This window comes from Limanda limanda, chromosome 11 (genome assembly GCF_963576545.1).
Source record: "Limanda limanda chromosome 11, fLimLim1.1, whole genome shotgun sequence".
NCBI classification, from domain to species: Eukaryota; Metazoa; Chordata; class Actinopteri; order Pleuronectiformes; family Pleuronectidae; genus Limanda; species Limanda limanda.
The window spans coordinates 11,161,238-11,188,730 of NC_083646.1; the positions used below are offsets into that span (position 1 = coordinate 11,161,238).

A 27,493-nucleotide genomic window follows, 5' to 3' on the forward strand; every position below is an offset into this window, starting at 1 on the left:
CACGATTCTCTGTACATTCAGCGCTGTCAGTGCGGCGAGTAGCGCTAAGTTACACAGGCAACGTGAAACACAATCAATGTGGCGTGTGAATGACAGAGTGCGATGCGCCGAGAGGAAACAGCGGAGTGGGATGATGGTGATGGTGGAGGAGGAAAAAAGAGAAGAAGCGTGGAGAGATCTTACCTGCAGCTCGTGTTTATTTCACCAAATCGCAGCGCGGCACAAAAGGAGGAAAGAGAGGAGAGAGAGAGAGAGAGGGGGGGGGAGAGCGAGAGCGAGAGAGAGAGAGAGAGAGAGAGAGAGAGAGAGAGAGAGAGAGAGAGAGAGGGTGAGGGGGTGGGGGGTAGAATAACGGGTCTATCGAGGCAAAGAAATAAATAAATGGAACAAAAAAGGAGTGATGGAAATAAGAAGGAGCACGCAGGGAGGGAGAGAAGTGAAAGCTCAAATAATCCTGAGTGAATTCAAATCAGCCAGTGATGGAGGAAAAAAGAAGGGATGAACGTGCGTTAAAAAGAGGAAGATGAAGCAGAAGAAGAAGAAGAAGAGGAAGAGGGGCTAATACAGAACACGTCACTGAACGCGGATTTGTCCACAGTGGATGTGGCCGCTGCTTGTGTGTGTGCGTGTGTGTGTGTGTGTGTACTGAGGGAGAATGCGTCCCCCTCCACACCCCCCCAACCCCCTCCTCCCATCATCCTCCTCCCCCCCGCGGTTGGACGAGCGCGCGCATGGCCGCCTGTCTGCCCCGCGATCCATTTCTCTCGCACACGCGCGCGTGCCCGACGACGCAAGCAACTTGTCGCATCCCAACAAAACTCTGCTCATGGTGCGTGCGATCAACACATGGTGATGTTTGTATGTCGGTTACACACACTAACACACGCACGCACGCACACACACGCACACACATGCACCCTCTTCTCTCTCACATTGAGGAAACTGGTAGGATGAGCTTATTGGAGCGTGTGCAGCCAGGACGCGCGGGGCTGTGCGCGCTTGTAAGTAGCCTATTAGCCGTGACCAGCTAATGTGTGTGTGTGTGTGTGTGTGTGTGTGTGTGTGTGTGTGTGTGTGTGTGTGTGTGTGTGTGTGTGTGTGTGTGTGTGTGTGTGTGTGTGTGTGTGTGTGTGTGTGTGTGTGTGTGTGCGTGTGTTTGATGTCGATATATTTTGCTAGAGAGCGCCGGGATGAAGCGCCAGTGGGACACTTTTCCTCTGTGGTCACGGCGATGATGATGATGATGATGATGATGATGGTGATGATGGCCGCGCTGGTAGTTCTGGGAAATGCAGCAGGAGCGCAGCCCTGCAGAGAGGGAGAGAGAGAAGGAGAGAGAGAGGGAGAGCGAGAGAGAGAGAGAGAGGGAGAGGGACAGAGAGAGAGAGTCCAAATATCTACAGGTAAATATCTGTATGTTTATTGATATAGACAGAAATGCAGTAGTAGCTGTATAATAATAGATTATTGATCATTTTTGCCATTATTATTTACTGTATTGATGATCGATGTTTGTGTTTGTGATATAGACCAGATTATGTCATCATGCACGGATCCATAAAAACTGAGCCAATGGCCGAGCTGCTGGTCGCACACATAGGAGGCACACAACTGAGCAGACAATGACCTTCAATAGCTTGAAAATGGCTTTGCTGCCCAGTTCACCTCTCTCTCTCTCACACACACACACACACACACACACTAGCACAGACACACAAGAGAGCTAATACAGAGTGACAGGTCTTTCATGCAGTAATGGTGATGGTGAAAAGAGAGATCCACTCAACCCACACTAACATACACTAACACACACACACACACACACACACACACACACACACACACACACACATGAAGTACACTCAGAGACACACATGCACATACACAGGTCAAACACACACTAAAACACATAGACACAGACCAACAAAAGAGACAGAAGCAAATTACACACATGCCTCTGCACGCACGCACACACACACACACACACACACATACAGTGATTAGCACACGATTACAAAATGGTGACCCCACATCAAGGACGAGTCACAATTTAATCTTGATTATTTACACCAGCAGTCAGCCTTCAATCACAAGGAGATATGCTCTCACAGACACACACACACACACACACACACAAACACACACACACACACACATGCATGAATGCGCACACACTCAGACAGCAGAGTGCTCACACATTTTAGTTTTACTGACCTGCGGATGTTCGATGTTTGACTTCCTAATGTTACATCTCTGGCCCCTATCACTCACACACATACACACAAACAAGCACACACACAAAAACAAACAGATATACAAAGAGTAATTTCTGAAGAAATAGCAGAGGGACCGCTGCCTTCTGCAAACTGTGTTGCTGCCGTGACTTGGTATGAAGAAGCAGCTGGAGATTTTTTGTGAGCTGGATGAATGGCTGAAGAATGTAAAATGTGGTGTTTACAGTGTAAGTTAATATATCAGATTAGGGTCATAGATATTTTGACCTTGTGAATAGTGTCCACAGATAGTTTCACAGGCTGCAGTTGTAGATCACCTTTTACCTTCACGTAAAAACACAGAATTCATGTATCTGAATGTGTATCAGAATGTGTCTATTTGTAAAGCAGAACAATGAAAACTTATGGAAGTTATTTTATTATCTCTAATAAAGTTTTACAGTTATATGACGTTTTTATTCTGGTAAGGTTTTGGTTGTGGGATTTCAATATACTTATTTGTACTGCAATTTCCAAAAGTTGAAATTCCAACTTTAATTCACAATTATATAAATTTAAAAGTTAAATATATGTTATATCGGGGCCATGTTTTCACAATGAAGTCACACTCAATCTGGGTCAGTGTGCCAACAGCCAAATCTCCCACCTAATTATTGTAAATCAAAGGAGGATTGGGAATTAACCATTTCAAGGATGATGTGGGTCAAATATATTTTACATTATTTTATTGTGATGCTTTCAACTTCCTATATTAAATTTAAACAAATGTTCTCCTCAACTCTCTACAGCCTGTGGAGGAATGTGAATGAACAGACCAGAATGAACAGTTTGGAATGAGTGTTAAAAGTTTAATTTGACATTATTTTCACTTTCCGTTTGGTCAGAACACCATATTGCCTGTTATTTCATTGGTATAGTAGTCAACGTATATGGCTCCATCGCAGTTTGACCTTGACTATATATCTAAAACTTTGAAGGGGGTACTTGAAGATATAAAGATTTTTCACTTTCTTAAATGATGATAATTAACATCACATCATAATATTGTGCTTTAGTTTCAGGCTGATTATGATAAACATATTTTAACCTTTGTACATATGAAAACACAAACAGCAACAAAATGCAGCCACACACAGGCACACAGACACTCGTAAACCGCTCTGATCAATGGCTGCCCTCAGGCTGCAGTGGATTTGCTGTGACTGAGGAGGGAGTCGGGTTAACATCCATGGTTCACTACAGTGTGAAGTGAACTCACACACAGTGATTCCCTCCAGCCAGAATATATACTCAGTGCATGGTGGGCTCCTATTTCTACAAGTAGTATCATTTTTTTTATTCCTAAACAAATCAGTTCATAGCAAAAACTCTAAAAGATTATTTAGTATTAATTATATTTGAAACAAATCATGGCAAAAATAACCAGTGAGGAAACAGACAGGGTGAAATGAATCCATGTTAAAGTTTAATTCATTAATATCAGAACAGTGAGGAAAGTGAGTCAACACCTTCAACAACAAGTGTTCTTATTACAACTTCTACTGAATCATGTCTCCTATAACCCAGATTATACAGCATTGAAGCATTGAAAAACATTTTTTCTTTTCATGTGCAAGAAGACTTGGTCTTTCTGCAGAAACGTGCACGGCTACACCCTTATAGGGGCAAAGAAAGAAGAGGGCTGGGGGCTGAGAGGGAAAAACAAAGAGGTACAGAGATGAAGAATAACTGCTGCAGTTTAACAGGCACCAAATGATCAGTGAATAGTTCCTAGCATTATAAAGGGAAGTTATGTGTGAGAGAACAAATCGTGAGAACAGAAATGTTGCTCAGCTTCCCACAGTCACAAAGGTCAGGGGTCTAAAGGTGAGAGAGTTGGACTAATAAGAGGTTACGATGACTAATGGCTGATCAAATCTACAAAGGGATATAGTTTGATCTTATTCAACAGCTTTGGCTGAGATGCCCTTGAGCAAGGCACTTTACCCCCCCGACTGAATGTACAGCAGAAGGCTGCAGCAGAAGGCTGCAGCGACACTAGACTTCACCTCAGTATGGATTTGTGCAATCACATAAACAAAAAGCAGGAGGGTGTTTAAAAACATGTTCATAATTAACAAAGATCTGCAGAACAATACGATGATATTTTAACAAGCTCACATCTTCAAACACTTCATCTGTCAGACATCAGTGTGTCTCCCTCTCAAGCATCACAGTGATAATGAAAACCAGCCATTACACAACGACACTGTGGTTTGATTCTCATTACAGAGATATCTCATGTCTACATATCTCTATATGTATGATGTGCCTTAAACAAACAATTTAACTAAATGTGAATATTCTCAAGTAAAACTCTTTTGTTTCTGACATGCAGGTCCTTCGTTTCTGAGAAGTTTGTGTTTGAGCAGCTTTGTCACAACATTACCACAATTCTCCAGAGAAATATTCCACAGAACTAAAACAATAACACAGGCTTGTTTGGCTGAAAGGCCTTTATAACATGTCACAGGTGGCTCAACATATATTATAGACCACTGGCCTCTGTAATGTCCTGTGATATAGGCTGCTACCTAGTGGTGTATGGAGGAAATGCCACCATACATGAAGTCAATCTATGGAAGAACCATTTTGTCTTTTCAGAAAAGAGTGATGCATTGTTTTTCCACTACTTTGTGACATTTCAAAAATATATGTATAACACACTGTACAGTAGTTGTAAGCAGCTATAAAGATATTTTCAGCCATTTATTTTCAGTGAATTAATTATCAATTAACACATAATATTTGTCAGCAATTATAGCTCAGTCGTGCTATCAAATTGTTTTATTGTATTGTCATTCATTATCTGTTTGTTCACCAGCCTCCTCTTATAGGTGCAGTTACAGATGTTGACAAATATGTGAATATGAACCACTTCTGCTTATATCTACATTATGTCGTGGTACAGATTATTTATTATATGTTAATAACCTGTTATAAATGTTCAAAGGAAGAAGAGCTTCCCACAAAACAATAAATTGGCAGATAAGCTCTTTTACAAAGATAATCAAATGCTGCCGTCCTAAACACAAGACGGCTCAGGAGAACATATCCATCAAAGCCATTTATTTGTACGCTCTAAGAATATATAGTATGATGCACTGAACCAAATATGTTGGGATACAGTAGTGGCCATCACTTGTAATGTTAAAGCTGGAGGACCTGCATGTCACAAACAGTGGTATCGTCCTCTGAGCAGCGAGAGCAAATGAAATTTATACTTTCATAATGTGAGTTTTCCAGATATATATTTTTATATACACAGCGTTTGAAGTTTAAAAAATACTTTGAATTGCTCTGTAAAACACACATGTTTCTGTCACATGCTCAAAACGTCTCGTTGCCCCATGACATTCGCTGCAACTCCACATCTGGACAAACAGCAGCTCCAGATGTGAACTGGGCCCACATCTGGTCCGGGGTCAGTGTCGAGCAGTGACCAGTAGAGGGCATTAGACCCCTGTATCACTGTGGAGTGGTCCCTGCGTGAAACCAGCCTGACGTGTACAGTATCTGATGTCGGCTGGAGTTCGTCTTCGTCCGATGCAGAATGAGTCAGATATCCTCCAGGTGGGACTTCAGTCAAAGCTTTATTTATAATTCACAACATCTGTACGAACGTCCTTGTGTGCACTTTAATGTTCACAACTTTGTTTCTTCAACAAATATGTAAAAACATAAAATCGATTTGTCCTCGTGATATTTTTGACCATCAATGGTTTACAAATATCAACAACATCCACTTACAGTGTCCTCATGTCAGAATGACTCTATATTGTAACTTATATCTCTTGATTTATAATAATATTATTATACTGCTTTGACATTGTGAGTTATGAAACTGGATTGATGATGTAAGAAATTCATAGAAGACAAGAATATATTTATTCACATTTACCTTTTTGAAAAAAGGTACGCAGTCCGCTAACTTTTATGAATTACGTATGTATAAAACTATGTGCAGTCTCAGTCTCTGTGATCAGTGCTTTACATTGTACATTTCCAAGTGCATACAAATTTCCCGCAGCACTGCAGCATCTTCGTATTTTACTGCAGCTCCTCGCTCTCTCCCTGCCTCGCTCTGCCTCGCCTGCATCTCCTCTGTCGCTCAACCTCACCTCTACAGTCCTTTGTCTCTTTCTCCTTCGTGTAATTCTGAATTACTCGATTAATTCATTGCCCTTTTCTGTAAAATCTTCCTTTTCAATCTGTGCAATCTCCTTTGTCTTCATGTTGTTCTAAAGCTACATTTTCTCTCCTCTTCGCCTAATATGATCCAAACTCCGTGTTTAGTCTGTTCCACATCTAAATGTACAGCATAAATGAATATGAGGAGTCTGTGTCTCTCCTTACCTCCACAGTGCGCCCTCTACCTAACAGGGGGAGGCGCTCATCTGCATGTGTGCGTGATAGTGAGGAGGAGGCACATGTGATGGGGGCATGGGAAGGGCCTGACCCTGGGGATGTGAGGAGTGTGACCTGGGCAGCGTGTGTGTGGAGGGGTAACCGGCAGACTGAGGGTAGCTCCCTGCAGAGGAGGAGCCAGAGGGTGGGCTTCCCATGGCGCTTGGTTGAAGCTTGTTCTTGGTCGGAACCGGTGGCGCCTGGTTGAGCTGGATGGAGATGTCACTGGAGGCCTCGGAGGTGCTGCGGCCGCGCTTCGGGGGAGGCCAGGAGGATTCTGGGTGGAGGAACTGGCCGCTGTAGTCACTGCTGTCGGACAGGCGGGGATGGTAGAGCGCCGGGTGGGGGCGGTACATCTCCTCCTCGGCGTAACGCTTCATGAACAGGTAGACTGACAGCACCCCGGCCCCCTGATGAATAAATCAGTGAGAGATAAGGGAGGATTTAGTCCCATGAGCTGATCTCATCTGTTTACAAGTGACGGGGATTTAATTAGATGAAAAGTGACATGACATAAAGAGGGATGAAGAAGGCGTGCACTGTTTCTCTGCAAGGATTCAAGATGGAGTGAGTTGTTTTAAGCTGAAATTCAACTGTATAAAAAAAAAAAGAGCAAAGGAAGGAAACAAGAGCGTGGAGGAAAGATGGAGGGGAGGATGCTAGTTTGTGTTGAACCGTCCACTGCATCGCATTAAGAGCAGCACTGCTGATGATGATGGGTAAGAGACTGATGGAGGAGGAGGGAGGGGAGGTGGGAGGAGGAGCAGAGGACTCACATGACACTGCATCAAGCAGGGCTGCGCATGTGAGGCTGAACGCAGACACACACACACACACACCCTGCAGTTTCTCATCATAACCGCTCACACTTAATATCCCTGCACTCCAGGAAACATCTCCCAGGCAGTGGAAATGATTATATGTTCCATGTGTGCAGCATATTCCACATAAACACACCTCCTCCTCCTCCATGTTCTTCTCTCTTACACACACATGCCCAGACTGACCTCTTTGAGCAGGAAGGAGGAGGCAGCGAAGGCGAAGGACCAGCCGTAGTAGTAGTTGAAGAACTGCTCGGGCTCTCTGGGCCGGTTCATCACCTCGTCGTTAATGCTGGAGATGTAGAGCACCAGGCCCACCACCAGACTCAGGCCTGCACCAAGCACATTAACATTAACATCAGAGAGACAGGCAGATGAAAGAGGGAGTGAGAAGGTCATTATATAGTGATCACCAGTGTGGTGAGGGTTTCAGAGAGAGAGAGAGAGATGGGATGTGCAGTGATGCCACCGAGCAATCAGCCTCACAAATGTTAACATTAATAAAGAGATGAGAGGAGGACCAGAGAGACATTTTGTGTTTAGGTCTGTAGCATAACGACAAGTAAGGGGATAATGATGATCGCTTCCAGAAATGAAAAACTTTCCTTTGAGTTTTACCTTATAATGTAGAAGTAGAACACTGAAAGATCATTAATGCAATATGGTTACCCAGGGGTTAGGGATGACATCATGTTAGAGAAGAAGTTTTTAAAACTAGGATATCTACAATATTCTGGAGAAGAATAATTGTAAATCATGCTTGGATGACCTTATGACATATTTCTAATGTTGAGCTGCCTCTTGTTCTCTTCTCCTCACAGCCAACTGATGCAAAATTATATTCAGACTCATTTCCTTTCTCAACATACATCTTGAGGGAAATATAATTTCCACTTGGATTATGTTCATTGTTTTCAAAGTGTACAAAGTGCTACTTATTCAATCATGGGGAGATTAGCATGTGGTTAACTTTAGGTGACAATGTGTAAATGTATAAACTTAAACATACCACATCTCGTGTTTCTGCTACTTTAGACTTCTTCAGAATCAAACCACAAGACCTGAACACAATCTTTTCTTAATGTTAAATGAGGAATAAACATTTCCGTAAAAATATAAAAAGACTTCCCTGGATGATGTTTTGCAGGATATTGAAAGGCAAACAAATTCCATGAGTACATTTTGTCAGTTAATGTTATGCAGTTTCTAAATTAACATTTACTGTATTCATACAGATTAGTTTAAATACATGTTATATAATGATACATATTATAACATCTACAACATTTGCAAACTGACTTTAAGTCAAATCCTCATTGAGTCACAATCTATTTTCTGAATATATTGATGACTTAATGAATTGAAGTAGCATGTTTCCCTTAAAACATATCATAGACATCCTTTGAGCTTTTAATTTGAATATGAATATCCAAATAGCCACTTGCATTTAATTTACTTGTTACCCTGTAATGTGATATTTTTATACCTATATAATTTGGTTCATACAAATAAAACCTAACCATAATAAAGATATATGTATATATATAAAAAATAGACATTAAAGAATAAGGAAGTAAAATGCGAAAATGGCTTGACAAAGTTTCTAAGACCACCTACAGTGTTCACTGTAAAATTCAATGTGTTTATGTACTCACCATAGTAATTATATGAAAAACCAGGAAAGGCTTTTCACCCAGAAGCAACACATGCAACATTAAACCCCCTTCCTCTTAGGGAAACCCTCACATGCTCTATAAGCTGCTTCCAAATGTTAAATGCATGAGAAACAACATATGGGCAACATCGAAGAATCAATATTCAAAGAAAGCTTCAAGCTGTAAGCAGCAAATAAGAGTATTTTTAGCCTTCACTTGAATATTCAAGTGTACCACAAGGCTGTCAACGGTTATGTCCTCTACTTGAAGAGTCGGTTTAAGAGGTTGTGTTGTCGATTTAACATAGAAAAGCACTGGAAATGCAGAAAGCATGCTGCTGTCAATCCTGCGGAGGATGTACATCTTCCTCTGAATAAGTAACACCAGGAATCCGAGGGGCAAAGACATGAACGAGACCACTGCGGGCAAATGAGAAAAGAAAAGAAAGTGTGAGACAAAAAAAGAGGGAGAAGAATGTAAAATGAATGAAGTGTCTGCAGGAGCACATGCGAGGGGATGTGTGTGTGGTGGGTTTGAGGAGAGAAACCAAAAGTCACAAGAAGACATCAGCCTCTAACCGAGCTTGAACAGTTGCGGCTCCATGCTGCGTGTTTTGCGGCCTGTAAAATGAACCAGAACTCCACAAAGCCGAGTTACAGCATCCATCAGACCTCTGTGGGGCCAACAGAATCAGGTTCACATCGCTCAGGGGTCCACAGACACCACCACGGAGCTCCACAGCGAGAACATACTCTGAGTGAAGGGTCGAGCAGGAAATAAGAGGGGAGAGAGAAGGGAGGGAGGGGGGGGTTGAGAAAATTGAGAGGCTGAATGAATGAGGGAGGTGGGGGTGAGCGAGGGGCGAGTATGGGAGACAGAAGGAAGGAAGTGTTTAGAGAGAGAGGCTTAGTGCGGCAGAATATCTAACCGCCGAAAAGCAATTTGATACGCCTGCCCCTCATTATCACCCTATTATGAAAATACCTCATAAAGTGAAACACTGCGACACAGCGCAGCCTGTGAACATTGCATAACCCGGGTTACATAACACCTATTATTCCGCTGCACCCTTTATCAGCAAGTGGCTGCTGTGGCAAGTCGGAGCTGTCGGATCAGACTGCGTTTGATGCCCATCGTCGAGGCTCCGCAGCGCTGCCTCCTTCTCAAACAAGTCGAGTGAAGCTCCCCGAACAGGAGCTCCTCCACTGAGGCTCCTGACACTTCTGCTCTCTGCACACCGGGCCCGGGAAGTGGGAGCGTTACAGCCACCTGCTGTCCAAGAAGGTTAATTACACTAATCCAGAGAATCCAGCGACACAGAGAAGAAACGACTCCTGAGTGTTTAGTTCCACCAATTTCACACGTGTGGTGCCATATTGATTTTTGTGCCATTATTAGCTCCACAAAGGAGGTTATGATTTCATCTGCTTGCGGGTAAGGGGGTAGAGTGGCTGATCCACTAATCAGAGGGTCGGAAGTTTGATCCCAGACTCCTCCATTCAGCAGGTCTAAGTGCCCTTGGGCAAGATACTGAACCCCAAACCTCGACAGTGGGTGATTGATAAAGAGAATATTAAAAAAAAGTGAATTTGGGGAATGTATGTATGTATGAACGTGTGACTGTACTGTAAAGCATTTAGAATGTGCCCGTCAAGCAAGACTATACAAAAACAACCAGAAGGATTTCCCACGAACCCTGGTGGATGGATGCTGAATGGGTCAGCGAAGGACCATTACAATTTGGTGTGGATGAGAACCAGGGGATGGATCCAGGATCTTTTCCTTCACTTTTTCTAACATAACGAGACTGCAACACCTTCACTGTTTTCCCAGGGAATAATTCAGAGCGACTGATATTTATAAGCGTGTGAAATCTGGAGTAGAGACTGTTGAAAGTCCATGCTCTACTTAGTGCTACTCCAGTTGTTAATGGGGAATCTGAGGAAGTCAGTTTCATTTCAAAGTCGTGCAAAGTCAAGGATCTGAAAATCCTCAGCAAGCAGGTGTCATGAAAACTAATCTTCTCCTTCTCCTGATAAGAGTGTGCACACCTGCATCAGACACAGACAACAGATGATGAAAGTGATGGAGCGTCTGCACGTGTGACACGGGACACACCAGGCAGCGCTAATTGGTCACAGAGCCAGGGATTGGTGACGGCGGGACATGAGTAATGAGTCCCACCTGAGAGGATGAAGAAGATGCCGGACACAAAGGCCAGGATGGTGCGTTGAGGCCGGATGTGTCCGATGTTACTGATGACGAAGGCGGTGAAGACGAAGAGCAGCGACACCATCGGAAAGGGCGTGGCCGTACGCACCATCTCTGTGGAGAGACAGAGGTCACAGTGTTAAACAGCGATGACGGGCTGTGTCCTTTTCCTGCTAGAAATGTACATTTTAATAACTATAAAATCTATATGTAATGTGTTCAAAGCTATGCTGAGATGTTCCTCTAAAATGGGATGGGAAAGAGTTGTTTTCATTCTGTTAAAGTAAGAGAAACTCCAATGCAAAGTCTTCAAATCTCACTTTTAGTTCCACCAGCAGTCAAAAATCCCAAAACATTCAGTTTTCAATAATATAAAACAGATAAAAACAGCATCTTCCAACTGGAGAAACTGCAACTGCATAATTTTAACATTATTTATTTCAATAAAATGTTTTCAGACAATTAATCAATTATCCAAAGAGGTTCAAATACATTTTCTGTCGATCATCAATCAACTTATCATTGCAGCTCTACTAAAATGATGCTCAAATTATAGTAGCCACAATCAATCAGCAGGGGGACTCTGCGGTGTGTCACAGCGTCAGTGGATGATGTGTGATGTCACTGTGTTGTTCTGTGTTTTACTCACTGAGGATGTTCGCTGTGTTTTCGGTGGTTATCTCTATATCGGGTTCAGTGAAATACTCTGACGCTACACATCTCCCATTTTCTGCCCCTGTGAGGAAACACACAGAGAGAAAAAAAAAAGTCAGTCAAAGTCAGTGATGCATGATGAAACAAAACAAAACAAAAAAAGCTTGTAGGCTCACAGGTAACAAACAATTTTATGACAGCTGTGATTCCAGAGGCCAGCAGCTCACACACACACACACACACACACACACACACACACACACATGAACGAGTGATTGTGTGTCAGAAAGAGCAGGAGTCTTTCAATATTTTTAATATTCAAACATGTGTGTTCCTACCGGCCACGAAGCAAACCCTCCAGAGGCCTGAGTGCAGGGCCATCTTCACCTCCATGCTCTGGTTCTGCTGCAGGATGATGCCCTCCACCATGATCAGCCAGTAGTCGGTGGACACGGCCACCCCCACCAGCAGCAGCCCGCAGGCTCCGAACACTGTGGACAGGATGGTCAACGCACGGCTGCTGCACGAACTCATCTGATGGGTGGGGGGAAGAGAGGAGTGTTAGAGGAAAAGAGGGGAATGCACATGAAACCAAACCTGCAGAGATACAAAAATATGTCGGGAAATCTGAAAGAGGTCATGGGTGTGGGGGTGGAGGGGGGGTCGAGGTGCACTGAGAGAAACATGCGATGTGCACGCGTGCAAACTGCTACTGGCTGTTTCCCTGTCTTGCCTCGTTATTGCTAAAGATGAGTTAATGACACATCCACTGGCAGCCAATCGTGTTAAAGGTCAGAAAGGAGCCAACGCAACAGATGATGACTTAAACCGGTGAAGTTATGGGGAAAGACTTGAATAGCGAACACACACACACACACACACACACACACACACACACACACACACACACACACACACACACACACACACACACACAAGCAGAGTCACATTGACTTAACATGATTTCCTCTAACCTTAACCATAGTTACTCATTGCCTTACCCTAACACCAATCCTAATGTATTACATTAAACTTATGTGTTAACCTCAACATATAAGGATTTACATTATGTGGACTTGTTGTCCTCATAAGAAAGACAAGTCCTCATAATGTGACAGATTTAGGTCCCGACAACATGAGTAATACCTGGACCACACACACACACACACACACACACACACACACACACACACACAGATCACAAGGGGAAGGAGAGGTCCTGAATGACTCACACATGGTCTTTCTGTGACTTAGTTCTGGTTGACAGAGAAAGACCTCACTGCAGAGCTTCTGAGTGTGCTGTCTGTACGAATCTGTGCATTTGTATGCACGTGTTTTTTGTGTTTGTGTGTGTGTGTTTGTGTGTGTGTGTGTAATTGCTCGGCCACTAGCCTCTTGCTTCATTTGTTCAGCAGCATCATCTTGACAAGTCAGGGGGAGTAAATGCACGTGGGAAACTCAGAGCAGGGTTAGTATTTACTTTAACCAGCCTCATTTTGTTGAGTTATAGATTACATCCTGTGTTATAATGGGACAATGGTAGGATCATCAGTGTAATTCAACCGACCTCTTATATTCCCCTGTGAGAAGTTCACCTTTGTATGCGAGTATAACAGGCTCTCGTCTGTGCTTTCCCACATTTTGAACTATGTTTCATATAATTACTTGAAAATGTTCCTATGTTTATAAACCTGGTGTCATCTAAGTACACACTACTCATGCCTTTCACAGCTGGAGCTCTGCCCATACTGACTTGATAACATCTGTCACCTGCTGCAGATATATTTTATTGTCTCTACACGCATGCTGGGACTTTCACACTGTATCTCACAGACATTCAAGTCCATTAAGTCACTTGAAATTGAGTAGTAACTGACCGGGGGAACACAGGTACGGCCGTGAAGAGAGTGATGATGAATGCTCCTGCTTGGCGACAAAGAGCAGGTGTTCAAGACTCATTCACAACTACAACGAGCATCACTCACATCCACTGCTGGCTACAGCCTGAGGCAGAACAGTCTGAATCATACAAAATAACTGATACTTCAACTAGTCACCTCTACGTTGTGCGTTGTCAAACACTGAGTATTTAATTAAATAAATTCTGACAATTTATCAGTCACCCTCAACAAAAAAGAAGTAATAAAAAATAATGAGCACTTTATTCCTCCTCTGTTCCTCCTTCGTTTGAAAAGCCATTGAGCCTTTCAGGAGCCGAGTTATAATAGAAACGATAATTGTCGAGGGTAATAAACTCTTAAAGATTAAACTTGGCCTCATCTTATCTGAACAGACGCTGCACAAGACGTGACCAATATAGAAGTAACTTGAGTTTCTGTGCAGCCGCAGAGACGAATAGGACTGTTTTGGTGGCAAAGGTTTCAGAGAATAAGCCTCTTTGGACATTTTAAGGCTCAAAGAAACTGACGATGAACGGCATGAGTTGCTGCTGGGACGCATTGAAGTAAGGAGATAACTATGAGCAACCATAAAAGATTTAAAATCAAATCAAATAGGAAATACAGGAGCTTAAAATGGCATCAATGAAATCAACTTCTGAGACAAAACAGCAAAACAGTTTTAGTCGAATTTTACGAACCAATGGACATATTTAGCATAATTAATAGATTATCATGTCCGTTTAATAGCATTAGTTAAGGTATATTTTATAAATCACAAGCAAATATTTCAGAGCAAATGTAAGGTTCGAAAAGGAGGAAAAACACTGTCATTTGAAAGCTTTATGCCATAATCACATGAATTAAAAAACATTATGTCTCTCTTGTGTAGTAAAGATGTGAATCTATTTCTAAGAAGAGAAAGTAGGTGCGATGACATCTGATTTCAAGAGGTGACTATTAATTGACAAGACTTAAATGAGAGCCACTCAGGAGTCAGGCAAAGGTCACACATGTATGGCATATAAGTTGCTGTACACTCGTTTTATTCGGTGAAGCTTAGATCTTTATGGATTTCTGTGCGTCACGTCAGCTTCATTCATTTTTCATCATTTTTTTCTTCTTTAATCAGCAGTCTTGAATCGTTCAGCAGGCCCAACAGTGTCTGTTACTGACGCTGACTCTCGGGACGGGTGAACAAGAAGGGGGGTGAGGTCAGAGGATTGGGGAAAAGGGAAGATTGAGAGTTTGAGCCTGAGTGAATGAGAGAGTTTGAAGTGAAGTTGAAGATGACCGGGGAGCGGAGAGGACGTGAGACTCGGGGATGAATGATCACACCTCCCAGCATTTGAGAGAATGTGCCAAAGTGGTCAGGAATGAGTGTGAAATCAATTGGAGCTGCAACACTGCAAAAAAAAACGAGTGGACGTGCCTGAGTGGCTCCTTCCGAGTCGTTCAGCACCACGGACAGCTCCCTCATCTCTCCCACAGAAAACCAACACCCTGATGGTTTCTAATGGATGTAGAGATAATATAAAGAAGAGCAGGGACAAGTTCCCCTCCTGTCTACCCATGTTTTGTGCTCACATCGCTGGAGGAATAGCCATTGTCGACTTGAGATTGAGATTGAGTGAAAAGAAAAATCTGTTTCCCCTGTTAGATTTGTGATAACAATCCTATTCTGGAGCAGCGAGACAGGCCCCTCAGCTCCCTCACCCAGAAAGTAATGAGCCCAATTGAATTGGTTAGATAGGAGCCACAAGGGGGATAAAGGGTTTAATTCTCTGCACAGACTGACATCACCTCCGAGTCTATCAGGGAAGAGAGACACTGAGAAAAAGAGGGAGTGACGGATGAGCTGCTGAAAATATCCAGTCAGGGAAAACAGCAGAAAAGAGGACAGGGTGGAAACTGGCAGGGGAACAGGGAGCAGAGTCAGTCAGAGAAAAGACCTTGGCCCAAAAAAGGGAAGGAGTACCCAGAAGCGTGGACGAGCATCACGGGGACGCGCCCACACTTGCGCTAAACTAACCAACCTTGACTGTGCAGCGTCTGAAGATGTGAGACCAGAAAGAGAAAAGAGAGAGAGAGAAGAGAGAGAGAGAGAGAGAGAGAGAGAGAGAGAGAGAGAGAGAGAGAGAGAGAGAGAGAGAGATGCCATGCAATCACTCATCAGGAAAATATAAATGACTCCATAACGACTAAAAGGAAAATGTCGTGACTCAGTGGTTTGCTCATGATTCTGTCATTTCAGCTGCGCAGGGACTCTCTGTCTCTCTCTCTCTCTCTCTCTCTCTCACTCTCTCTCTGTCTCTCTCTCTCTCTCTCTCTCTCTCTCTCTCTCTCTCTCTCTCTCTCTCTCTCTCTCTTGTCAAAAGTCTGCAGCCGATCGGAGCCTGAGCCTCCAGTGTTAACTTCATGTATGTGGCGCGGGATCAGTGAATGAAGCAGGGATGTGCGCAGCGGCTTGTTCGGAGGAGCCCCCGCCCCCCCACCCGCTGTCACACACACTCACACGCGGAGTTTTGGAGATGATAAACAGAGCAGGGAACATGTGAGCGACTCGCACACACACACACGTTTGGGAGGAAATCAAACACGCACGGAGTGAATATGCATGTGACGGGAGAGGTGGTTTTTCCTGTGCGCCCTCAGGTGGAGAGGATGAGGGTCCGTCTTTTACGCGAGCACGACATGAACGCTGCTCTTTCCACAGCTGTCATCACACACACACGCACACACGCATGCATTTAAAATGACTAAGTCGGGCTGCAAAGGCGTCGTCATCACAGTTACTGCCAATAAAACTCACACGCACGCTCACACGCACACACACACGCGAGTGTTATTCAGAAGGAAAGGAATACTCACCCTGCCACGAGAGTCGTGCGCACACGTCAGTAGCCAAGAAACCTCACACCAGGGAGGCTTGGTGGATTTTTGGTCTTTCTCACTATTCCCCCCCCCCTCTCTCTCTTAGGCGTGTTTACCCTCAAGCCCCCTTACCCATCCTCCGAATCCCCCTCTCTCTCCTCCACTCAGCAGGTCCCAGGCACTGCGGTGGATCGGTTCAGCAAAAGCTACTTTGGCTACAACAGAGACATACTGTAGCGGCAGCAGTGGGGAGAAGTGTTGGCGAGAGAGGGAGGGAGGGAGAGGCAGAGAGAGAGAGAGAGAGAGAGGGAGAGTTAGAGAGGGAGGGAGAGGCAGAGAGGGAGAGAGAAAGCGAGAGAGGGAGGGAGAGGCAGAGAGAGAAAGCGAGAGAGAAAGCGAGAGAGGGAGGGAGAGGCAGAGAGAGGCAGAGAGAGAGAGAGAGGTCAAACTATTACATCTCATCCTATCATACCCTCTTCAAACATGTTGTTGTTGTCGTTATCTTTCTTTCAGTGAAGTACACTGTGCAGTGGTTTTATGTTGAACAATGAAGAGTCATGTGCAAACAGTTTTCATCTTTACTGGTTTTATACTTTAACTTATATCAGACACCATTTAATTCTCCTGTGAATTATTGTTTTGTCAATTTATTCTTTATTTTAGCGAGTTAGCTGTAAGTCAAATTTTCCTGTAGCGATACAAAACAAGTCTGTTCATAATTTCAAACCTTTCACATCTCCTCTGTCTTATAATCCTTTTATGATAATTAAAATATCTAGAGTTACACTACTTTTTCTGCTACTTAGTTACATAAGTAGCAGAAAAAAACGCTTTTTGTCCTGCTACTTATGTTACTGATCTTCTAAATTTGCACTTTTTTAAACTAATGGATTTAAAGTTATCTTTTAAAACCTTATAAACTAAACTAAACAACCTGCATTGTACTGCACTCTACTTTATCGTGATAATGTCCATATAGGGAAATTCAGTTTTGAAAAGGCAAGAGAGGCAGACAGAAATGTGAGATAGGGCACTAGATCAGATTTGGAGTGGGGGGGAAACAGGCTGCAAACTTCAGGTCAAATAATATTTTATTTACAGTTCTATCAGGTGGAAGACTAATCAAACATTTTCATATAACCTTCATTTAATACAGGTGAATAGCAGTGCAATGGCAGTACTGATACCCTCTCTCTCCCTTTCTCTTCATCCCGCTCCTCCTCTTCTTCATGCCCCCTCCTCCCATGTCTCCTGTGGTCTCTGTCCTTTGCTCTATTTTTAGCCGGCTGGTGGAGGATCCCTATATTTTTAGTAACGATATCAATACTCTGCAGCACACTCTGACCTCAGGGCATGAGCACAGGAGGAGAGGGGTGTGTGTGTGACAATGAGAGACAGAAACAGAGGAGGGACAGAGCTGGAGGAAGAAGAGGCAGTGGTGAAGATAAGGGATGATATCATGTCTCTGTGACAGTGAGTGATGGTTTGCACACACACGCACACACACACACACACACACACACACACGCACACACACACACACACACACACACACAGATCCGATCAGTGGGCATTAGAGGTCCAGCTCGCACAAAGTCATATAATGTCAAGGTTGGAGTAAAGGCTGTTGTGCGGAGTTGGAAATGAGACGTCAAAAACAGATTTATATCATATTGAAAAATACATGAAGAAAAAAACGAAAAAGGATTCATAGTTTTCAGAAAAAAATGTTTATAACTGCTTTATTTTCTTTAAAGATGAAGAAGGTGAAGTGTAAAATGCATCAGTTTGATATTATTAACGTATTGTGTGTTACAGAGATTATTAATATGTCTCATCTGGCCTCATAAAAGATATGTCTCGAAATGTCTTCCTCACAGAAACTCATGAAGACATCTGGACACGATTGGTAAAAACCATCTACACAGAGGACATCTGGATGTTTGTCCAGATGTTTGGCAGTAAAAATTCACTTTTACATTATTTTTTATTTATTTTTTATAGTTATTGTAGCTTAAATCTTTCAAACTATATCGCAGCACAAACTGAGTTTATCTGTGTTTGTCCTCTGCAGCCCTTCCAGTGTGTCACTGTCTTGTAAACCATGATAGAGAATATTAAGTATATGTGTAAAACAGATCATAATGTTGATGAAATACAACAAGATGAGACACTTGCATCAACACACGACAGCGGGGGTATTTCAGAGAGATAACAGCAACCGCAATAAATTCTACACTTTACACGGGACGAGAGGAAACAACACAGTAAAGCATTTACAGTGCGGCACTGACACAGAAGACAAACAGAGGAGGAAGAGCGAGCGAGAGAGAGGGAGACAGAGATGAAGGGCAGATAAAGAGGAGGGGAGGGAGGTGGAGAGGGAGATTGTTAGTTGATGAGATTTTAAAGTGAAGGTCAACTTGTTATAACTCAGATCTCTATGGGGATATTAGTCCCATCATGATGCTGAAGGGGAGGGAGGGAGGGAGGAGCAGAAGGGAGGGAGGACGACGGGAAAGAAGGAGGAGGAGGAGACGGGAGGGAGAGTGTGATGCCTGAGAGGTGGTTTTGCTGCTTCGACAACTACAGCACCCCAGTAAATAGAGGGGTCAGCATCTTCTGTGTGTGTGTGTGTGTGTGTGTCTGTGTGTGTACATTGCTGCGATTGCACTTGTGAGTATGTGTGAAAAGTGAGCGTGACAAAGAGGCGTTTGGTGAAGACAAAGCTGATGCATGTTTGTTTCTCAGCGGCTCCACACAAACATCCCAGAAGGAAACACCTCACCATCCTCGTTTCATGACTTTCTTTTCCCCGGGACTTTATTTCAACGTTCTTTTTTCCAGCACGTAAAAACAGAAATTAACTCAACCAACAAATATACATAAATGATCTATTGATTATCTATCATTGATTGAAATATCTACTTGTCATGTTGTAACGTCAGTGTGTCAAACAAAGCTGAGGCGAAGAGATTGACCTCTCTCACCAGTTACAGGCGCAGGGACATCAGCACTTAAAACAAAAAAAAAAGGAGGATTCTTCTCCTCGGGATGAGAAATTGCTAAATGGATCTTTTTGCCTTCACAGAAAAAAAAAGTCATAGAGAAGCAGATTTGTGTGTGAAATGACCGTCTGCCTTGTGAGATAAGAGCTCTGTAATGGGATTATTAAACTGTACGTCTGCTGCCACCTGCCCTGCTCAGATAGGGTTTAATGACACTGCTGCTATTATTTTTCCATGTATTGAACAGTCCCGGCGAGTCTCACTGTTAATTACTCCCTAATCAATGCTGCGGGTGTCATTACACAGCAAAAAGCCTCATGGTATACACCACTAAAATACACAAGTCTATGTACCTGTGCAAACTGACAATCCTCCTGCTTTAGCTGCGGGCAGAGGCATATTTCCCAAATAAGCAAAAAATATTTCAGTGCAAATGTAAGGTTTCAAAAGGAGGCTATATACTGTAATTTGCAAGGCTTAATTCCATACTTTGCAGAGGAGTAATAGGGGGAAAAAAACGAGGCAAAACTAATCTGTGAAGACAAAAATGATGCAGTAATGTGAGGACCGCCTCCTGGCCATGTGACTGAGCTGCAGGGCAGAGCTGTATCCTACATTAACCGTCACATCGTGCCCACTGAGCTGTTTCACTGTCTCACTGGGTCACAGGAGGTCGCTGGTGTGACGTTAGCCGAGAGGTCCGGCCGGGCCACAGGAACCTGACTGAGCACTTCCACGGGAGGCCATTGTGGCCCATGCAGCTTGGGAACATAGATATTGAGATATTGAAGGGGTTTGGATGCCGAGCTACTGTGCAGTGTTAAACTGGAGCAGACCTCTCAGGAAAACTCCTGCTTATGAAATGAAAAATGATTAAAAATGGACAGACTTGTTCTGCCCTCTACCTGGAGCTGAACCATGTCTTTGTTTGGCTTCTACAACACAAGATGATGCTCATCAAAACAGTGGGAAATGTTGAAAACAAATTGGTTGTCTATCTTTCTTGGATAATCTATACCTAGTAGTTCCTTCTACAAACAGTGCATGCATACAGGTGAAGTACAGTATGTCATCATACTACAGTCACACTACAGCCGTCCTATATCAAGTTAATGGACGTCTTACAAAAAGAGAAACTCTAAAATGGTAATCTATAATAATTGCATATCTATGCATATTCTGAGACTATCTAGATGAAATACATACATCGAATAGAGTGCATGGATACAAAGGTGTCTTGGCAGTTTGGTGTTAACGTCAGAATCTGAATATGAGAGGAGTTTCAATTTCTCTGTTATAAAACTACTATTAATAAGGGGATTACATTTAAAAGGGGCGTGGGAGCTATTTTCAAACAGCGGTGAGCGGCGAGGGGGCAAAGTCTGGGTTGAGGAAGGAGAAGCCTTCGAAGTCATCCTGGTTGATGGCTTCCATTATGTCCGGGTCGGAGGGAGTGAGCACCGACGGAGCTGCAGTGAAGAACTTGTCGAAGTTTTCACCTTTCTTTCCGCCCTGATGAAGAAAAGAAAAAAAAGAAGGCATGTTTCTTTAAAGATTAGGAGGATACGTGCAGGATTAAAACTGATCATATCCACATTAAACCTCCTCCTGAAAAAGACACAAAATAAATAATGTGAGGAATCCCGCCCGGCCCCCCTTTCCCCGTCTACCTCACCCGCTGTCGGCAGAAAGCTGCTCACGTCTCTTCTCCAGCTCCTTTACAGAATAAGACAGTGTCTCTGCTGGATGGTATGAATCTCATTTAGCTAATGGGCCTGGCCTCTGACCCCAGAGCACACGCAGCTCAATCAAGGCACACCTCACCACCGGCCAGCGGAGGCCAGAGACCGGTGTGTGGCGGGCTAATGATGACACACATTTGCATTTGGAAGGAGAAGGAAAGACCTCAAGGTCAGAGGGGCCTGTCTGTTGTGACTGGACTGTCTGTGCCCGAGCGCTCAGAGTCCGTCTCCAGGTACCGGCAGAGGTGATGAAAGAGAGAAAAGAAAGAGGGAGGGAGAGAGGGTTGTTAGAACAGAGAGGAGAGGAGAGGAGGGGGTGAAATGGCCAGCACAAAGTGGAGGGCTGAGAGAGGAGCTACGCACGGAGACGGAGAGATAGAAGGAGACAGATGGAAAGAAGTGACAGCTTCAATTCTCTAATTCCCCTTCTCCACACTGAGGAAGTTCAAGGGCCGGGTCGGAGCCAGAGTCTGATCACACACCAGTTCTTTGTGTTTCGACAGCCAAAGAACTGGCTGTCGGCCAGAGAAACTGCTTCGAGAGGATATAACTGCGTACATCAGGAGCTGGAGACAGGATTATTATCACCGAAAAGACTATCCAAAACATTATCCACACGATTTAGAAAAAACAGCAGAGCTCACATCCTGTGTATTCTGCAAAGAAGAATGAATCATTTTAACTATGTGGATGCCAAAGAAGCAGCGGAGCTCCGTGGAGAAGAAGAGAGATAATAACGTGTGGCTAGACTGTGTAAAGCAAAAGTTTGCAACTTGAAAACAACTTGAGAACCTGTTTCACCTTGACTAGAGGTATAGAAAGAACTAAAGAACGAAAGAATAAAAGGATGAAAGAGAGAGAGAGGGATTTGTGGAGTCCATCTGTTAAACTGACAGTTCTGGGTTTGAAGGGCGGCGGTATCTCCAGTCTCTCCAGACGGTCCCAGTCAATCCAGCGAAAGAACGGATGCTCCCTAATCTCTCTCTCGGCGTCCTCTCCTCCGCCCAGACGCTTCGCAGGGTGCTTTGTCAGGAGCTGGAGGAGGGAGGGAGGGAGGGAGGGAGGGAGGGAGGGAGGGAGGGAGGGAGGGAGGGAGGGAGGGAGGGAGGGAGGGGGAAATGAGAGAAGAGAAAAGAACAGCATGACTATAATCAGGGCCTATACATTTGCTTTGCTTTATTTATTTCTCTGATATGTGATTTTTCTTCTTATGTCAATGCACATTTATCTTGATTGTCAGTGCACCATGAATGGAGGCAGGGTTCATGTAACAGCTGCTGCAGCTATAGCATCTCATTCAAGGGAGTGGTAGCAGTCTCCCGTCAAGAAAGCTAAATAAGCACATTCCCGAAAAGGATCAATTTAAGTTTTTTTCATATCTTATTTCCCTCATTATTCAAATGTATTCTAAAATGTGTTGTTGGTTCATAAAATGTTTCTGATTTACGTATAGAATGATCTTAATTATCTGTGAGCGAATGGGTGTATGACTCACTCCCTTGCAGATGGCAACAGCTTCACGGGTGAGAGTCTTGGGGTACGACACGTTCTGCTCCATGATGGACTGGAACAGCTCCTCCTCATCGATGCCATCAAACGGGGGCTAGAGAGAGAGAGAGAGAGAGAGAGAGAGAGAGAGAGAGAGAGAGAGAGAGAGAGAGAGAGAGAGAGAGAGAGAGAGAGAGAGAGAGAGAGAAGTCGAGAGCAGCCATGAGGATCTGAGCACACATATTGAAATGTAAGTTCTTTGGAAAGTGATTACAAAGGACCGGGGGCTTAAGCTTAAGCGTGCACATGGGTGTATGATAGGATTGAGCCAACTGTTACCTGTCCTGCCAGCATTTCATACAGCAGCACCCCAAAAGACCACCAGTCCACCGATTTATCATAGGGCTGGTATGCCACGATCTGAAAAAAGAATGGAGAGAATAAAAGAGGAAAGGAGATGAAGAAGCAGGACGACGGTGCGCAGAGTTGAAGAAGTGAAAGGAAGACGGGGAGAGTTAGAGAAAGCCGAGTTGTAGCAGTCGGCTGCTCAGAGGATAAACAGCCGGAGTGAAAAGCCGAGCGAGAGGAAAAAGAGAAAGTGCGGCATTAGGGAGGGTAAATATATGAATGAGCTCAGGAATAATCAACACATGACTTTGGATTTGTGCGTCTGCCTGCTTGTGTGTGTGTGTACATGCACATGTGTGCTTGTTTGTTTGTTTGTTTGTTTCCCTGCCGTCCGTGTGTGTGTGTGTGTGTGTGTGTGCAATCCCCAGCCCCTGGGGAAATATATTGTCTCTCTTCCAAAATGGCAGATGCAAAAGAATCAATGGGTGTTTACATAAGAGAGTCAATACCCAGGGGTTCCAGTGCAAGGTTTACAATATCAAAGACGTGCACAACAGCCACATCCTCTTTTCCTCTCTTCACTGGATCTGTCTTCTACCAGTCCACAAATCAAACAGGCTGGATATCTGCTTCACACACTCGCTGCATTAATGTGTGTGTGTGTGACAGCTTCACACAGAAACACACACACAGATATTTCACAGGATTTGTAACATAAAATTCCAGCATGCAGATATTTAACATATCAAAAGCGTGTCAAGCAAAGTCACCTCCACTGTTTATAGCATTTCAGAGGAGATGCTATTTGCCATTGACATTTATTATATCAGGTTGAGAGAGTTCACTCGCTCTGAACTCCGTGAGCGAGTGTGTGAACATCAAAGGATGGATTGAAAACAAGAGATGGGTTCACATATGGTAAATGGATTGTATTTGTATAGCAAGCAATTTACAGAACAAGTCACAGTCACCCATACGGCACGGCTGTATGCTGCACTCCCCCCCCCCCTCTCACACATCCACTGCAGGCACAGCCATCAGGGGTATATTGGAGTTCAGGACAATGGGCGGAGGATCGAACCGCCGACCTTTAGTCAATAGAAAACCAGCTCAGACTCCTCCTGAGGCACAGCTTTTTTTTTTTATACAAAATGTACGAGATAGTATCTGGTGTTTGTGATGCAGTGTCTGTTTTCTGTGTAAAAATACATGACAGACTTCGGCCAAAGCTAATAGGAGGCATCAGGGGTCTGAGTAACAGGAGTTAAAGTCTTGTTAATTAAAAATTCCCTTTTTTGTCTCCCTCTCCCTCCGCTGCACAGACACACAGCCGGGGGAAACACAAAGAGGGATGTTTGAAATCTTGCACCACGATGGTTTGTTTAATAATAAATCCATTTCACACTTCTGAGACCTCATATAGGCTTCAAATAAACTTTAGACATGGTTTGGAACAAGCACTCTTGCTCTCCAAACATTGGAAGAATGATCTTTTGTAGACGTGTATGAACTGGAGGAACTGGAGGAAACAAAACCTGTCTCAATAAACTTACTACACCTGTATTTTGCTTTAAGACAGACTTGAAAAAGATGATTTACAGAGAAAATGGATAACGTGGTAATACAGTGTTTCTGAAGGACAGTTATGATTTATGTTATGTCCACAAGCACACACACACACACAGACACACACACACACACACACACACACCACTACTAACTGAATTATGGGGAGTAAATTATTCAAAAATGCTGACAAGGTCAGGCAGGACGGAGCAGACGAGAGGAGCTGCAGCAGCGACGCGACACATAGTCTCAGTTCGCTGCAAACTCGGGTCAGGCAAACAACGAGGGGTGAAACCCGGGGAGATGAGGGAGCGCCGGCGGACTGTGGACAGAGGGCAGGTGTCAGTGTACCTCGGGGGCGATGTAATCAGGGGTGCCGCAGAAGGTGCGAGTGGTGTCGCCCTGGAACATGCCCTCCCTGCACATCCCAAAGTCGGCTATCTTTATGTGGCCGTCGCTGTCCAGCAGCACATTATCCAGCTTCAGATCCCTGGGAGAGAAGGGAGATTGATCGCACAGGTATGAATCATTTTGATAGATAACACCTTTACAACCGTCATTAGCCAGAGAAGACATGATAAATCTGTGTCAGGGTCTGACGGCAGCACCAACCGTGGCCGCGCGGCTCCGTACCTGTAGATGATGCCTTTGCTGTGGAGGTAGAAGAGGCCCACCGCTATCTCTGCTCCGTAGAACCTGCAGGGAGAAGAGAGAGGAGAGAGAGGAGATGAGGGTGGAGGGGTGGTTGGTGGGCTGGGGGGGAACGCTCACTACTGGTTGCTTTATGTTTTCAGTTAATTCAAAAGAGGATGATGACAAGAGGAGAGGAGAGATGGGAGTGGAGCAGCGGAGGGTGATGAAAGGGACAGTAACCAAAGAGATGAAAGATGGGGGGGGGGGAAAGATGAAGAAAGGGAGCTGGAAATATGCATCAGAGGAAAAATTAGTTTTAGATGATTGATCAAAGATTATTGATTAGAAGAACAGCCGGGGGGAGGGAGAATGTAGATGAAGAGATGAGATTGGTGGGAGGAGAGAGTCAGTGGACAGAGATGAGGGCCGGTACTTGAGTTGATGACTTTTTATGAATCGAGGAGAATAATGAACAAAGCCGAGGGACGAGTGTGTGCGCAGAGGATCAGAGAGTTTTATGAGAAAGGCAGGAAATGAGACGCTGTAGATGAGGACTGTGATTAAAGGTACAAGAGAAAAGAGCTTTTTAATGCTACATACGCTGCATGAGGCTCTTTGAACTTGCCGACTATCTGAATGTGGAACATCAGGTCTCCTCCGTTGACGTATTCCATCACATAATACAGGCGCTCCTGCAGAAATGACACACACACACACACACACACACGTTCACACAGACTCCATACATAATGACCTCTTGTCCAAATTAAAAAGCAATCTGTTAAAACCTCTCCGCCAGGACCGAGGACCTTGTTAACGAAAGCAAGCTAATTATTTCATTTATTAATCGAAATTCTCAGCCAACCTGGACTGAAACAACTCCTGGGAGAACGACTGAGACCAAATGTCAGACGGGTTTATGGACAATTTAATGAAAGTTATGTGGTTCATTTGAGACCGACCCTTTACACCTTCTACACACACACACACACACACACCTCACTCTGGAAGGCGCAGTAGAGCGACGTGAGGAAGTGAGGGCGAGAGGAGAGCGCCAGGACCCTCCGCTCCACCAGGGCGCTCTCCGTGTCCTCGTCCTGGAAGAGGACGTCTTTCTTCAACACTTTGACGGCGAACAGACGCTCGCTGCCTCTCTCCTCCGCCAGCAGCACCTGAGCGGAAAAAACAGAGGCAGGAGGATAAGTTACTGTAACAACAAAGCATCGTGCCGGGTTTAAGAGGGGACACTGTAGAGTCTTTCAACTGCTGAGATCCATAAATAAACAAAAAGTTTATTTATAGACACTGCACAAGCTGAGAAGAAGATGACAAGTGCAGAGGCTGAAAAACATCAACAGAGTTTTTTCATCGCTTTGACAAAGACGGGCGACATGGTGGAGCAGCGAGAAGGTTTCTGGTTTGAGTCCCTGCCTTTCTGTTTCTATGTTCTGTGTTTGTTTGGGTCTCCTCCCAGCTTCCTCCCACAGTCCAAAGACATGCAGACTGGGTTTAGGTTCATCAGAGACTCTAAAGTGACTGAAGCTGTGAATGTGAGAGTGAGTGTTTGTCTCTGGATGTCGGCCCTGCGATGAACTGGCGACCTGTCCAGCTGGGATTGGCTCCAGCAGCAGCATATGGTGATGGATGTATGGAGTGTTCAATATTCAATAACAGTGTTCAAAGTCGATGCATCTCTCATTAAAGCTTAATTTCTCCAACCGGATAAAGTGTTTTAATGCAAACTATGAGTGCTGTTGTAATAAAGTGATTTTGTGCTTTTGATGCACATATGCAACATTTTTGCATTAGATTAAATGACATGCTAAACAATTGCTCGCTGTTGATTAATGTTTGCGTATGAAAATTATTCATTTATGTCATTTTACGTAATTGTTTGAGGGTATGGGTGTAATTA

At 44.0% G+C, this 27,493-nt stretch overlaps 2 protein-coding genes across 3 annotated transcripts in view; both read right to left on the reverse strand.

The window, feature by feature from the left end:
- Window positions 1-6,649: 6,649 nt before the first annotated feature.
- On the reverse strand, window positions 6,650-12,555 carry cacng7b (calcium channel, voltage-dependent, gamma subunit 7b). Of its 2 annotated transcripts, XM_061081546.1 has the most exons (6): window positions 12,360-12,555; window positions 12,017-12,103; window positions 11,341-11,481; window positions 7,688-7,833; window positions 6,872-7,090; window positions 6,650-6,727 (listed from the first exon to the last, which is right to left on the reverse strand). In XM_061081546.1, exons 1-6 carry the CDS (start codon window positions 12,553-12,555, stop codon window positions 6,650-6,652), a joined length of 867 nt encoding a protein of 288 aa, XP_060937529.1. The 2 variants fall into 2 exon arrangements, with proteins under 2 accessions (XP_060937529.1, XP_060937528.1); XM_061081545.1 differs by having other exon boundaries at window positions 6,650-7,090.
- A 6,877-nt stretch (window positions 12,556-19,432) lies between these two features.
- The window catches only part of prkcg (protein kinase C, gamma), a 31,393-nt gene continuing 23,332 nt past the window's right edge, over window positions 19,433-27,493 (reverse strand). Inside the window, exons 10-17 of the mRNA XM_061081543.1 lie at window positions 26,577-26,750; window positions 26,179-26,270; window positions 25,579-25,641; window positions 25,297-25,435; window positions 23,371-23,451; window positions 23,039-23,146; window positions 22,438-22,578; window positions 19,433-21,313 (exon numbers count right to left, since the gene is read on the reverse strand). Of these exons, the coding sequence (XP_060937526.1) occupies window positions 21,152-21,313; window positions 22,438-22,578; window positions 23,039-23,146; window positions 23,371-23,451; window positions 25,297-25,435; window positions 25,579-25,641; window positions 26,179-26,270; window positions 26,577-26,750 (960 nt within the window). The 3' untranslated portion in view covers window positions 19,433-21,151. The remainder of the gene's footprint in view (window positions 21,314-22,437; window positions 22,579-23,038; window positions 23,147-23,370; window positions 23,452-25,296; window positions 25,436-25,578; window positions 25,642-26,178; window positions 26,271-26,576; window positions 26,751-27,493) is intronic.

Bases quoted from the DNA above. Each gene is read 5' to 3' on its own strand.
- cacng7b (XM_061081545.1), bottom strand. From the start codon at position 12,555: ATGAGTTCGTGCAGCAGCCGTGCGTTGACCATCCTGTCCACAGTGTTC. The intron at 11,482-12,016 runs GTGAGTAAAACA...GTCTCTCCACAG, and splicing joins AAACACAGCGAACATCCTCA to AGATGGTGCGTACGGCCACG. The intron at 7,091-7,687 runs GTCAGTCTGGGC...TTTATTCATCAG, and splicing joins CCTCCTTCCTGCTCAAAGAG to GGGGCCGGGGTGCTGTCAGT.